This window comes from Octopus bimaculoides, chromosome 11 (genome assembly GCF_001194135.2).
Source record: "Octopus bimaculoides isolate UCB-OBI-ISO-001 chromosome 11, ASM119413v2, whole genome shotgun sequence".
In the NCBI taxonomy this organism is placed as follows: Eukaryota; Metazoa; Mollusca; class Cephalopoda; order Octopoda; family Octopodidae; genus Octopus; species Octopus bimaculoides.
The window spans coordinates 8572010-8587265 of record NC_068991.1 but is presented as its reverse complement, the minus strand read 5'-3'; the positions used below and the strand labels follow the sequence as shown (position 1 = coordinate 8587265).

Here is a 15256-nt window from a genome sequence, read left to right as displayed (position 1 = left end):
TGGCTCCCGTAGGATTTTCGAGCGAGATCGTTGCCAGTGCCCCTGGACTGGCTTGTGCAGGTGGCACATAAAAGACACCATTTCGAGCGTGGCCGTTTTCGTGCGGGTGACATGTAACAGCACCCACTACACTGAGTGGTTGGCATTAGGAAGGGCATCCAGCTGTAGAAACTCTGCCAAATTAGACTGGAGCCTGGTGTTGCCATCCGGTTTCACCAGTCCTCAGTCAAATCGTCCAACCCATACTAGCATGGAAAGCGGACGTTAAACGATGATGATGATGATGATATATATATATATATATGTTATATATAAATGTATAAAGATTTATACAGAGAGAGAAGGCCCTTCACAAGACTTCAACCTGCTAAGGAATATTCATAATGTATACAGAAACGACTCATAATGACCTAAGAATGTTTAATAGTTCGGTTACAATGGGATCCCTAAAGGCACGACCTTCATCACCATGACCACCAGCAAAAATTAATATAAATAAAAGTAAAAAAAAAAAAAAAGAGACAAAAAGAAACCAACCAAAACCAAAAATGACATTTTATGATCCCCGCCCATAACCTGTTACTAGATACTGAATTTTATCTGTTGTTCGAAATACAATGAATTCATTGTATTTCAATATATTTTGACCTAATTTTTCTTGTCAACAGAACTGGCTGTTTTTCGACTCTCGAAATATCATTACGAAGCTTGAAGAAAAACAAAAAAAAAAAAGAATTAGCATTCTTCAATTTATGATGCAAATAAAGTTATAAAAAAATATTTCTTTGCCTGGAAAGGATTCACCTCGCTTTTCAAAATGTCTTCCAGCAAATCTGGTGGGCGGGAGGGGGGTTAACCTTACCTGCTAGAAACAACAACCAAATTTCCCTCAAATCATATTCTGCATAATCATAGTCCTAGATACTCTGAAAGAATGGCAGAACATTCAAAGCTGGAACACGTTTCATCATCATAGGTTTGCTCGATGGAAGCTGACTTGGAGCTAAATAATATCTTTCTTCTTGTGTAAAGATTTTCTTTAGCTAAAAGCCAAGTCAGAATTTCAAAGAAAAATACCGCAACTTCTATAGAGAGTAAATGCAATCAATTATTTCTTTTTCATACTTTAGAAGAGGAAAAGCACATACAAGGCTTCCAAAACTGGTGAACAGTAAACAAGGAGACATCTAGAAAACAAGTCACAGAGGTATGGTCAAAGTACCTGCAGAGGATAATGAGGGCAAAGATAGATGGGCAAAGATTAGAAGCCAAAAGTTGTTTGGAAGTGCAGTACTGAAGAAGAGTGGAGGCGTGTACACGTGTCTGTGGAGTGCTCAGCCACTTGTACGTTAATTTCACGAGCAGGCTGAGAGCCACAATTAAAATTGCTGTCCCATGCAATTAGTAACCAGAATCAACATTGATTCTCATCAGCTCACTTCATATGATATGGCTTTAATTTAGTGCTTCAAAAATTCAACCACCCTAAAATGAACTGATTTCCAGATAAAGTGAAAAAAAAAAAAAAAAAGAAAAGAAAGGAAGAAAACTAGTGCCTGAGAAAACAAGTTATGATGTCAGTAGGTTAAACAAAACAAAAAGAAAGTAGTGAAAAATTTGTAATACAAGATAAATTTTTGTGCCAAGGGAACAAACAAGTTTTCGGCTCAGATTTTGAGCAGTGAAGTGGCCAGCTGTAAATGGAAGTAATTTCCACTCAGAACTTAAATGTGGCAAGTCAATAAGTAGTCATTAGAAAGACAAACAAATCCAACTGTATATATATACCTACATACATCCATGTATACAAATACACATGCATGCATGTATATATATATATACACATGCATACAAACTCACACGTTTATATATATATATATATATATATATATATATACACACACACATGCATACAAACTCACACACATCAATACAAACACGTTTATATATATATATATATATGTATATATATATATATATATATACATGCATACAAACACATATATGTATGTATGTATGTATACATACACACATGCATACATACACATGCATACACACACACAGATGTGTGTGTGTGTATATATATATATATATATATACACACACACACACATACATACACACGTGTATACAAACACGTCTGTTATATATATATATACGTATATACATACACACACCTATGTATATATACATATGCTTACATACATATATACATACACACACATACATACATACATACATAGAATCATCTATTTGGCGAAGTAGATAGATAATTTACTAACAATTAGGTAATTGAAAGAATGACCATGTTATTTTTATATACTTATTTATTTATTTATTTAGCCATTTCTTTATTTGATATCTATGTTTTAGTTGCAACCAAAAGTAGATTAGCAAATGAAATATTAAAACAATTATGCTCCCGAGAATTCCAAGGTCAAGACAAGCTACTAATTTAACCTAATAAAACTGTACTAATGAAATACTACTGATGAACAATACATTTATTTTATTTCCTTTTGTTTGTAATAACTGTCTCAGATCTTCATATGATTCCTTTGTAAGCCTTACAAGAATGCAACAGATAGCTTTTTTAAAAATTTTCTTTATATATATATATATATATATATATATATATATATATACCCTTTGGAGGCGCAATGGCCCAGTGGTTAGGGCAACGGACTCTCGATTGGAGGATCGGGGTTTTGATTCCCAGACCGGGCGTTGTGAGTGTTTAACGAAAACACCTAAGCTCCACGAGGCTCCGGCAGGGGGTGGTGGCGACCCCTGTTGTACTCATTCGCCCCAACTTTCTCTTACTCTTTCTTCCTGTTTCTTGAGTAACGCTGCGATGGACTGGCGTCCCATCCAGCTGGGGGGAACACATACGCCATAGAAACCGGGAAACCGGGCCCATGAGCCTGACTAGGCTTTGGAAGCACGACGTTTTATATACCCTTTACTGGTTTCAGGCTTTGGGCTGCAGCCATTCTAGGACACTGTATCAAAGGGTTTTAGTCAAACAAATTGAGCCCCAATACTGGTGTTGTTTTAAAGTTAGATACCTATTCTCTCAATCCCTTTTGTTGAACCGTTAAATTATGGGATGTAAACAAACCAACACTGGTTGTCAAGCCATGGAGGAGACGAATGCAAACACACACACACACACACACACTATGTGCTTCTGTACAGTTTCCGTCTACCAAATTCATTCACAAGGTATTGGTCAGCCTGGAGCTATGGTAGAAGACACTTGCCCAAGATGCTACACAGTGGGAATGAACCTGAAACAATGTGCTTACAAAGTGAGATTCTTAACTACACAAAATAAGACTTTGCTGAACATACTCCATGCTTCCCCAAATCCACTAACAGTGTTTCTGATGTACCTATGCACTTCTCCCTCTTTATGGTTCTTTTACTGTTTACTTTTCTATCTTTTGTGAACACACTTTCATTGCTGTATTTATTTTACTTGACATATTGCTACTTTCTGTCTTCTCTTTTACCCTTTTCTTGACAAGTTGGTGTGCTGCATACAATAGTTATTACCTCTGCCTTAGTGAAGGCGGAGGTATTGTTTTCAGTTGTGTATGTTTGTTTGTCTGTCCATGGACAAGACATCCCAAGAACCACTGGATGGATTTGGAAGAAACTTTCAGGGATCTTTGACCTCGTGACTGGCACAAACCGATTAGATTTCAGGATCGATCTGGTACCGGACAAGGATTCTGGATTATTTATCCTGCTTTTTTTTTTACTTAAATTTTGAGAGTGGTTGGGTTCATTTTTAGTATTCTCGTTTGTGAGAGCAGTCAAGTTTATTTCAGACATTCTCATTTTAAAAATCATCTCTGACTAATCGTTGAGAGGACGTTGCCTTGGCGGAGGTTTGCACTCTCTGAATGCTCTTGTTATTATTATTTTTCAGGGTCGATAGATTAAGTACCAGTGAAACACTGGAGTTGATGTAATCAACTATTCCCCTCCCCTCAAATTTGAGGCCTTGCGCCTCCAGTAGAAAGGATTATTATTATTATTATTAAGACAGCAAGCTGGCAGAATTGTTAGCATGCTGGGCAAAATTCTTAGAAGTATTGCGTCTGTCCTTGCATTATGAGTTCGAATTCTAGAGATTGACTTCCATCCTTTTGGCATTGATAAAATAAATAAGTACCAGTTGCATACTAGGGTCGATGTAATTAACTAACTCCCGCTCCCAAAAATCAAGCCTTGTGCTTATAGCAGAAGGACCACCACCACCACTACTACTATTATTAATACCACCACCACTACTACTACCACTACTACCACCAATACCACCTAAAACCACCACCACTACTAATACTACTACCACCACTACTACTAATACCACCACCACTACTACTAATACCACCACCACCACTACTACTAATACCACCACCACTACTACTAATACCACCACCACCACTACTACTAATACCACCACCACCACTACTACTAATACCACCACCACAAAATGCGTACCAACACCACAAAATGCGTACCAACACCACAGGTACCTAAATTTGCTTTACAAGAGAGATCCAAGAGTGCTGACATCTTTAAAAATCTATATTTCCTCCATTCATGTCTGTCCACCAAATATTAGTTATTGATCTGACTGATACAAAATTCCATTTCATTTTTGTATTTGTTTTTCCAAGCTTCCATTCGTAACCATAGCAACTATACAGGTGTCTGGTAATATCTGTGAGCTGGGAAGGGGAAAGGATTATATATATATATAATATATATAATATATATATATATATATATATATTACATGATTATATGCACATAAATCTTTTAACTTGCTTCGGTCATTGAACTTACAGTCATGCTTGAGAGATCACCATGGATGGTTTTTAGTCAACCAAATCAATCCCAGGGTTTATTTTAAAATCTGGTACTTAATCATCTCAGCCCCCTTTACTGATAAGTTAAGGGGACCTAAACAAACTAACATCACTTGTCAAATGGTGGAGTGAGGGGGGATACAAACATAAACCCAAAGACATGAGCACATAATACAATATATATATGATGGGTTCTCTTGTCATGAATGACATATGAGGGCTCAGTAAAATAAAGCATTAATCACGTTCTATGAACACAAATATGTCTCTTGAGGCCTGCTGGTGCCTTGCAAATCTTTTGGCAAATGGAACAAATTGAGGATTTAGTTTGCTCAAGTATTTGTGGATCATTTGCTATGTGTTTTCTTGAGTGGACGGCAAGGTCCACTTTGCTCCATGCCACAAAATCACGACGGGTAAGGTTTCCATTTAAAAGAGCAGCATTTTGCCAGTGTGCCTTCATGCTTGCACGATGTTGGTTCTGGTGTTAGTGTTGGTGTTGACTTTGCTCAAATCTTTGAACTCAAGAGAAGTAGGACATACATATATACATACATTGTTGGCACTCCGTCGCTTATGACGTCGAGGGTTCCAGTTGATCCGATCAACGGAACAGCCTGCTCGTGAAATTAACGTGCAAGTGGCTGAGCACTCCACAGACACGTGTGCCCTTAACGTAGTTCTCGGGGATATTCAGCGTGACACATGTGTGACAAGGCTGACCCTTTGAATTACAGGTACAACAGAAACAGGAAGTAAGAGTGAGAGAAAGTTGTGGTGAAAGAGTACAGCAGGGTTCGCCACCATCCCCTGCCGGAGCCTCGTGGAACTTTAGGTGTTTTTGCTCAATAAACACTCACAACACCCGGTCTGGGAATCGAAACCGCGATCCTATGACCGCGAGTCCACTGTCCTAACCACTGGGCCATTGCGCCTCCACACATACATACATACATACAAACATAAACACACACACATCACAAGCTTCTACACAGTTTCTGTGTACTAAATTCGCTCACAAGACAGTGGTTGATCCAGGGCTCAATGTGTTGAGCCGTGGGACTGAACCCAAAACCACACACACACTGGTTATAGTAATGCTAAGTTAGTAGAAAGAAGGTAAGCAACTTTTTTGTGCATTACATAAATTCCATCTGATTGAATATACCAGAGAACTTGGTTATCTCTCATTGCATCACATAACTTTCTGAGAATTTATTTTGCAACACACAAGGCTTATAAAATGCAATGGTGTGACAAAATTCTTGTGTGAAAATTCCAATGCCTTTTATGCAAGAATTTACAAGAAACATTCATTTATAAGAAGCAAATTTATAAAATACATACAAAACAGAAGTCTTCTTTTGTGAATTTAACAGAAAAATTCACATATGATTACATTCTGATATGTTATCTAGTTTCCACAAGTATTTAAGAATATTTCAAATTCCTATCTGATACAAATGGAACAAAAGTATACTGAAGTTAGCAAAGAACTAGATTAAATAGAAGGAACTACAATCGGTTTACATTTAAAAGCTCCACCCTACAACTAAAAAAAAAAAAATCTATATGGTAAGAAGTTTGCTTCCCAACCACATGATCCTGGGTTCAGTCCCACACTGTGGGATCATGGAAAGTGGTTTCTTCTAAAGCCTCAGGTCAACCAAAGCCCCACTGTGTGACACCTAGGGCAAGCGTCTTCTACTATAGCCTTGGGCTGACCAAAGCCTTGTGAGTGGATATGATAGATGGAAACTGAAAGAAGCCCATCATGCGTGTGTATGTGTGTGTGTGTTTGTCCCCACCACCACTTGACAAAAGGTGTCAGTGTTTACATCCTGGTGACTTAATGGTTTGGCAAAAGAAACTGATAGAATAAGTACTAAGCTTAGGATATAAGTACTGGGGTTGATTTGTTCAACAGAAAATTCTTCAGGGTGGTACCCCAGCATGGCCACAATCTAATGACTGAAACAAAGTAAAAACAGCAACTTATACAGGGGATTAGTATTTGCTGTGGGGTAAATAGTTGACAAAGACAAAGACTTAGATATCAAAATAAATAGTTTAGCAAGGAGCATTTGTATAACAAAGAAATGACAACACATAACTGTCAGTTTAATATAATATAGTGTGCCAAAATAATCTGTTTAACTGTTGCTATTTAGGGGGCATTTCAGAATGATCAAGCTCTATAAAGTTGCTTGTCTTCATGTCTACTTACCACCAGCTTCTCATCACATAGCTATCTATCTACACACACACACACACACATACATTTTCCTAAATCCTTTAGCATTCAAATTATTCTGTTAAATGTAATGCTCATTTATTCACATGGTTTCGAATTAATCATGTATTATCTCGTAGCTTCAAGGTTTCAAATGATGTGACTGCTTATGTTTAGAATGACATTGTAGGGTAGGTGTGAGAGGTCAGATCTGGCTGGTACGAACTTGAAATATTCTTAACTGAGGCTGGAACAACCAAATCCTCATTGTCAAATGACAGACAACTATCCATGAATGACTTCATTACCTAATGTGTCCTTTCCTTATTTAAAACAAGATGTAATCTGAGGGGGTATTTGGTTGCTATTTCTAGCAGGTTGAGTAACCACAGAAACTAAAATGGAACAGTTGATACAATACATGACTTCTTGATAATAATAATCACCCTTTCTACTATAGGCACAAAGCCTAAAATTTTGCGGGGAAGGGGGATACACCGATTACAGCGACCCCAGTACTCAACTGGTACTTCTTTTATTACCTGAAAGGATTTGAACTCAGAATGTAAAGAACCAAAAAAAAAGCCACTTAGCATTTTGCCCAATGTGCTAATGATTCTGCCAGCTCATTGCTTTAATAATAATTGTAGCAGGCATTTGAAAATAAAGAGTTTTATAATCTAAATATAATACATAGGAAGCCTTATATCTAAAGATATCGCTTACAGACAGTAAAAAAAATTGTTAATGAGATAAACTGCAAATATTTCACTGGAAACTATTTTGTTTAGATAATTTTCATCTGGATTTAGTTTCAAGTCATGAACAAAAATATCTAATATAAATAGATTTTTTTTTTTTTAAATATATGGTGTGACAAAAGGAAGAACCAACTATTTTTAGTTGATTCTTCCTTGGGTGTTTGACTGGGACCTTGCAGTAGGTGACCAGAAGGATGGAAATTAAAGTCAACATAAAAAAGAATTTGAATTGAGAATATAAAATAATGGATTTCAATGAGGTGATTGGTTCTTTTTAGAATGACATTGTAAACAAACCAACACTGGTTGTCAAGTGGTTGTGGTGGACAACCACAAACATAAAGACACACACACACACACACATGGATATACATGATAGGCTTCTTTCAGTTTCCATCTATCACATCCACTCACAAGGCTTTGGTTACCCCAGGTCTATAGCAGAAGACACTTTCCCAAAGTGGCACAGTGAGACTGAGCCCTGAACCAGCCATACCTACACCTGAATCAAATAATTTTGTCAAAGGATCTTAAAAGTAGAATATATTTTTATGTCCATTAAAAAAAACTGGGTTAAATAATTTTTAGTAGTTTTTCTGAAATAGCTAATTTGACATTTATATGGGTTTAAAAAAATGTTATTCCTGCTCTGTATTGTCACTAGGGATGTTTATGACTCATTATACAAGACTTTGTTGAGCATGACATTAACAGACAAGTTTGATTAATTAATTCTCATCAGCTTCCACTTAAAATGACTGAGCAATATAGTATACTATCACAACATTCTATTTACAAAGCTATAGAAAAAAAATACTAATTGCAAAATAGTAATTTCAACTGCTAATTTAGCTCAATCATCTCTATAATTACCAGCCACCATTTGTTCACTGTAGTTCTGTTTTCCATTAACAACCTGGAAGACTACACTTTTATATTTTTGAGATGGGGAATTTTTACATTATGTATATGATTAATCAGAGTGGTGTCCCCATTTTGACTGTTCAAAGTGGGACTGGATCCTAAACCAGTGACACCTGAGCCCGAATCAAAATAATTTTGTCAACGGATCTTAAAAGTAGAAGTGTCTTGTCAGTCGCCTCAATGCCTGGCCTGGGATTGAACTTAGGTGAGTGCACTGCATTAACCAGTGCCCTTATCCACTATGCTATGCCTGTAGCCACTAAGGGGATTGACAAGACACCTGAAGAAGGCTAGAGTGTACACAGCTGAAACCTATTGAAAGCAACAACCAAGATGAGGACACCACTTCAACTAATACATAATCTGGATGGCTGTGTATAATATCTATGCAAGCCTTCTGAGACTGTTGGTACTGATCCTCCTCCTCCTCATTTAATGTCCGTTTTCCATGCTGGCATGGGTTGGACGGTTTGACTGAAAACTGGTAAGCTGGGGAGCTGCACCAGGTTCCAATCTGATTTGGCAATGGTTTCTACAGCTGGATGTCCTTTCTAATGCCAACCACTCCAAGAGTGTAGTGGGTGCTCTCTATGTGCCACCTGCACAGGTGCCAGTTACAAAACACTGGCATTGGCCATGGCTATGATCCCACTTGGCTTAACAAGTCTTCTAAAGCACGGTATATTGCCAAAGGTCTTGGTCACTTGTTACTGCCACTGTGAGGCTCAAAATTCGATAAATTGAATAATAATTTGAAAAATTTGTGAAGGTGCTTGGCTAAGTGGTTAGGGTATTTTCTTCGTGGTTATAAGGCCATGAGTTCAATTCCTGGCAGCCCACAGTGCCTTTGAGCAAGCCACTTTATTTCACATTGCTCCAGTTCACTCAACTGGCAAAAATGAGTTGCACCAGTAATTCAAAGAGCCAACCTTATCACATTCTTTGTCACACTGGACTTCCCCAAGAACTACATTAAAGATACATGCAACTGCGGAGTGCTCAGCCACTTGCACATTAATTTCATGAGCAGGCCCTTCTGTTGATCAGACCAAATGGAACCCTTGTTACAGTCGTAACTGATGGAGTGTGAGGTAATTAAAAAAATTTACATTCTGATTTTAAATCAGGATGAGAAAATCAGGAATGTGGAAGGAGAATGACAGGTAGCCAGAGATGGGGATAGAGGTGAATGCAGTGAATGGGGAACCAAGGTGGTGGTATGGTCTACAGTGAAAATCTATTTGGAGGGAGGAGGAGGAATAGGAGTAGGAGGTAGCAGTACAAAAATGTGTAGGGGAGAACAGCAGTATAAAAAAAACAGTAGATAGACAGGAATAAAAAGATGTGAAATGATGGGAAGAGAGGGATACACAGTGACAGAGATGGAGGTCAGAGGTATGCAAGGGTATAGTAACAGACAAAGATGGTAGGAATGTGCTGAGATTGATAGCAGATATGAAAAAGTGGGGAAGTATGTGGTACAGCTGTCATGAGGAGAAAGGGGGCATTCAATGCAACATAAAGTGGGAAGGGATGATAATAAGAATGCAGGATGGGTGACAAAGGGGTAGCTGGTAACACAAAAGGGGATGAAATATGTGCAGTTCTGCTCTCATGTAATTACAGCATCTGAGTGAATGGTAGTGAAGTGATGGAAGGATGGGTGTTAGGGACATAGGACGTGGGGAAGTATTGATAATGATTGGGCATGAGACCATAGACATAAACAGTACGCCTTTAGGACCTCTTGGGCTTACACTCCCCATCAGTGTCCCCAAAACAGCCTCATCAACCAACAGGCCTTCTTCAGAATAACAACATTACAAAGAGGGTATTGAGCAGAATCAGGTGAGGAGTATTTCCAGATGTACCTCAGTGATAATGCGTGTGCGTTTTCTTAGGCACCTATACATGCATACACATGTGTGACCACACACACGCACGCAAATTTACACAAATGCTTGTTTAAAACAGTATAGATCTGTATCTTTTCCAATCATGGTTCAAACGATATTCCTGAACAAGGAATGGGACTGAATCTGGAACCATCTTTTTTCTTTTTTTTTTCTAAGTTTCTTTCCGAAAAACTTTCTTTCCAGCATAAACAAACATACGTGGTCACTCAACCAAAATGGTAGCCAAACCTCCTTCAAACAACACCGTATCGTCTTTAAAAGGTAGCCTTCATTTGGTCAGGATTCTAAATACAATGAGAATGTGTGTGTGTGTGTGTGTGTGTGTGTGTGTGCATGTGTTTGTCACGTATGGAATGTCTTTGTCCATAGCTCTCCTGGATCAGGAATGGCCTGGTGTTAAAGAACTTATATTTATTATTATTATTATTATGCGTTTTCTGGGCGGCTAGTAATGAAGTTAATTTAAATACAGCTAGTCGTCTACTACACACACGATATTATATATCAGATACAACTATAACCGGTTAAAACAAAACAAAAAAATTATTTTTCTGTTTCTTTCTATAACCATTTTTAGACGAAATTCTGTAGATGCAAGCGCACAGACAGACACACACACACACTAAGTAGCTCATTTATACGCACAAGTTTAACACAATTTAAAACGACTGAATAAATATTTATACATATCGAGTTTTCCAACATTTTTAAAAGGAAATATAATACAGTAATAGTAGAGCTTTACCCATGAGGTATCAGTCAGAGAATTAATACGGGAAAAGGAAATAAATGAAAGTTTTCTTGAAAATAAGGGCTTTTAAAGTGTTGGGCAACACCTTTTTAGCGGGTTTTGAACGTGATATCTTCAAGAATATTTGGTGTATCAAAGATTCGTTTCAGCAAGAGCTGTTCGGCGACATATATATCCATACATTATATATAAGGAGTTGTTTAAACCTTGGGTATACACTTGGTAGTATGCCGATTAAAGCACTTGAAAGAGACTCTAATAATGTAAACATTACCGATGTCACATACTCAATATGCGTTTTGCTTGTGTTATCTCTTTCTCTCATACACACACACACACACACAGATATATATATATATATATATATATATATATATATATATATATATATATATATATATATATATATATATATATATATATATATATATATATGTACATACATACATATATATATATTATATTGTAAACAGACGTCATCCCATTCCCGGATAAACATTAGCTATTATGGTCCAACTTATCCGAGAATTTATCTGACAGCAGCCCCCAAAGTAGCGAAGAACTAGTCACGCACATTCAGTTTTCACTACATATATCATGCAGGTTATGATATATATATATATATATATATATATATAATCATTTGGCAAGTGAGTGTTCGAACAAATATTTTGCGTGCACTTTTTGTGCTGTGTATCCGGGTCCAGGTGATTTGTAAGGACATTTAATGATCTGCAAGTATCTGGTTTGTATTTACAATCTATTGAGAAGATACGAAGGATGCGATATGAGCGACGTTCGCTTAACCAAATTGTACTTAAATGAGGAAGCATCATACATTTTGTTTGTTTTTATGTTGAGCTATAAATAGAAACAATTTTAGATTAAACTCAATACTTTTTGTGAAGAGAACTCATTTACTGATAGCGATCACAGTGACTTCGAAGTTTCAACCAGCAAACCTTCGTTGGTTGAAGGCCAACAGGCCCGAAACTTCGAAGTCACTGCCACCACTCATCTTGTGATACGCGCGTGTGCGTGTCGAAAAGAGAATAATACCTTCAGGTTTTCATTTAATGAAATACAGATTTAGGACCTTAACGCTTGCTTACTATCAAAAGGATTGGTGCCCACAAAGACGATCAACTCAGTTATCTCGTCAAAAGTGTCATGTTGACTTTTCGTTTATTTTTTAAGGCCTAGACACTGGTACAATCTCTTTGAATATACTTAAATTTACTCTAATTTATTTACGAGAAGATATTGTGGCAAAAAAAAAAAAAAAGCGATACTGTCCGGCTATTTTGGGAGCACATTTGCAGAGGAAATATCTTTCAATTAGTTATTAAATAAATTATAAATATAAATAACTAGATAAAAGAATAGTGTTTTGATCAATGAAATAAAGGTTTTAAAAGTGGTGGGAGAGGCGGTGGATGTATCAAAATCTAATGACTTCAAGCAATACAGGGAAATGTGAAGTTCTTACTGCAGGTCAAGGAAACATTCGTCGTTAAACAGTGGGGTTTTTACCTAGGACTATTTTGACAGCTCTTTATAGGTGCATATAGGTGAGGTTTGGGGCTGCTGTTTAGTCCCCAGTCATACTTCATCGAACGGGTCTAAAAGACATTCCAGTTGTCTCAATACCGTCTTTTCCCGGTTTGTAAGGAACCCCAAACTACATTATCTAACGTGTGCTTTTTTTTTTTTTTTATAAAAGGGTGCGATTTGACTTGCTAATTCTAGGAGGTCGAACGCCCACACAGACTCTCTCTCGCTGGGTCAATGTATGTGGTACGGAGTATGTGATTTAAAAAAAAATATAATATATTTTTATAGTGATAGGCTGTTTGGTAAATAGCTTTCTATTGTACTCACCTGGAGAAAGCACTTCGCAACGATTCCACAACGTCGGAGGTTTTAGGAGGGGTACCACTAGCGACGGATTCTTTGGGAGGAGGAATTTCATTGTATACGACCACTTGCAGTGGTGAAGGTGGTTTCACAGACATTGTTAGAACACAGTAAAAGACAAGTTAGGCTTCCCGTAGAAATAACTTCATATATTGAGCTGCTTGCAATCGCTGTGCGTTAGACAGATCTACCACTATACTCTACTATCTCTCAGGTGCTCGGAGCAACGCATTCTGCTGTTGTAAATAAGCTGGCGGCTATTAAATTGAGTTTTCTCTCTTCCTCGTCCTCCCTCCCCTTCTTTTCTCTCTCACTCAGTTTCTGTCTCTCACTCAGGTTCTCTCTCTCTCTCGCACTCTATCTTTGCTTCACTTTTTCCCCTCTCTCTGTCTTTGCCTTTCTCTGTCGCTTTGTTTCTGTATCTCTCACTCACTCTGTCACTGCCTCTCTCTGTCACTCTGCTTCTGCCTCTCTATAGCTCTTCCTCTCCCTCACTTTATCACTGCCTCTCTCTGTCACTGTCCTCTACCTCTCTCTCTCTTTGTTTCTGTCTTTGTCACTCTCTTCTTCCCCCTCTTTCACTCTTAGTCTCTTTCTTTTTGCTTACCCTCTCTTCATCTATATTTTTTCATTTCTCTTTTGTCTTTCTCTCGCTTTCGCTTTTGTCAATATTGTTTCTTTTCAATCACATCGTATTTATGCGCCGGAAAAATTTTTATGAATGCACCCATTTGAATTAAATTCAAGAAATGTAGAAAACATCGTTATTATTTATACAGACGAAATTAATCAACTTATAACTAAAGAAGAAGACAGCCTATAATTGATTTTATACGAAAGTAAAAAGGCTGCTACATCAATTCTGACAAACGTTGTGCGGAAACTTGCTGGAACCATGAAAGAAGTGCTCGCTGCGAAAATAATAATAAATCGAAAGGTGGCACAGAAAATTTGGCTTTCTCTTTAAACACTGCGCCATATCGACGCATCAGTTCTTCAACTAATTGATTGATTTCGATTACACACACATACACACACATATATATATACATACATATATATATATAATATTGTATATAAATCTTATTACGGACTTTGAAATCTGGTTTCTACGAGCTGTTATTTCCTCACCATGGCAGACGAAAAGGATCGAAATTTCCGCGTGTATTTCTATAATAAATTTGGCATGTCCGCTGCAGTGGAATCGAAGAAGTACATCGAGTCTTTTCTCAAGGAAGAACGTGTCGACATAGAGAAATTAAAACTGTTCGTGTTGAAATTTCCTTTACCCTCAGTCTATAGACTCGATGTTTGGAAAGTTCTACTCGGTAGGTTGTTTATTTTCTGGAGGAAGCTTTTAAAGAAACCTGTTGTTTTTGTAACGTTCATTCATTCACTGCTGTTTGTTTATATTCATTTTATGCTGAGATGATGAGGCTTGTTTCTTTTACCATCACCTCTTTCTACCCTTCTCTCCCGTTTCGCTGCATATAAATGATGGTGGTATATACGCCGCGTATCTCTACGTATTACTGATGGTTTTATATATATATATATATATATATACACACACACATATAATATATATATATATATAGTGTGTGTGTAAATTGTTCCTTGTAGTTGTTTATTTCATTATTTCATTAAGGATATAAAGTTTTTTTTAGCTAATGGCATGGTAAGTTGGATGTTTACGGCATCAATATTTATGTATCAATATATATATATATATTGATACATAAATACACACACACATATATATACATATAAATGCATGCATATATATACATATATATGTGTATATATGTATGCATATATATACATGCATATATATACATGTATATGTATGCATATATATATGTATGCATATA

At 37.0% G+C, this 15256-nt stretch overlaps 2 protein-coding genes across 3 annotated transcripts in view; one reads left to right on the top strand and one right to left on the bottom strand.

Moving 5' to 3' along the window:
- The window catches only part of LOC106880898 (uncharacterized), a 27410-nt gene extending 13707 nt beyond the window's left edge, over nucleotides 1-13703 (bottom strand). The window contains exon 1 of one of the 2 annotated variants that reach the window (XM_052971483.1): nucleotides 13350-13703. In XM_052971483.1, the coding sequence (XP_052827443.1) occupies nucleotides 13350-13483 (134 nt within the window). In that variant the 5' untranslated portion in view covers nucleotides 13484-13703. The remainder of the gene's footprint in view (nucleotides 1-13349) is intronic. The other variant, XM_014931059.2, reaches the window with a different exon arrangement.
- A 346-nt stretch (nucleotides 13704-14049) lies between these two features.
- The window catches only part of LOC106880889 (TBC1 domain family member 7), a 16374-nt gene continuing 15167 nt past the window's right edge, over nucleotides 14050-15256 (top strand). The window contains exon 1 of the mRNA XM_014931042.2: nucleotides 14050-14713. Coding sequence (XP_014786528.1) covers nucleotides 14518-14713 — 196 coding nt within the window. The 5' untranslated portion in view covers nucleotides 14050-14517. The remainder of the gene's footprint in view (nucleotides 14714-15256) is intronic.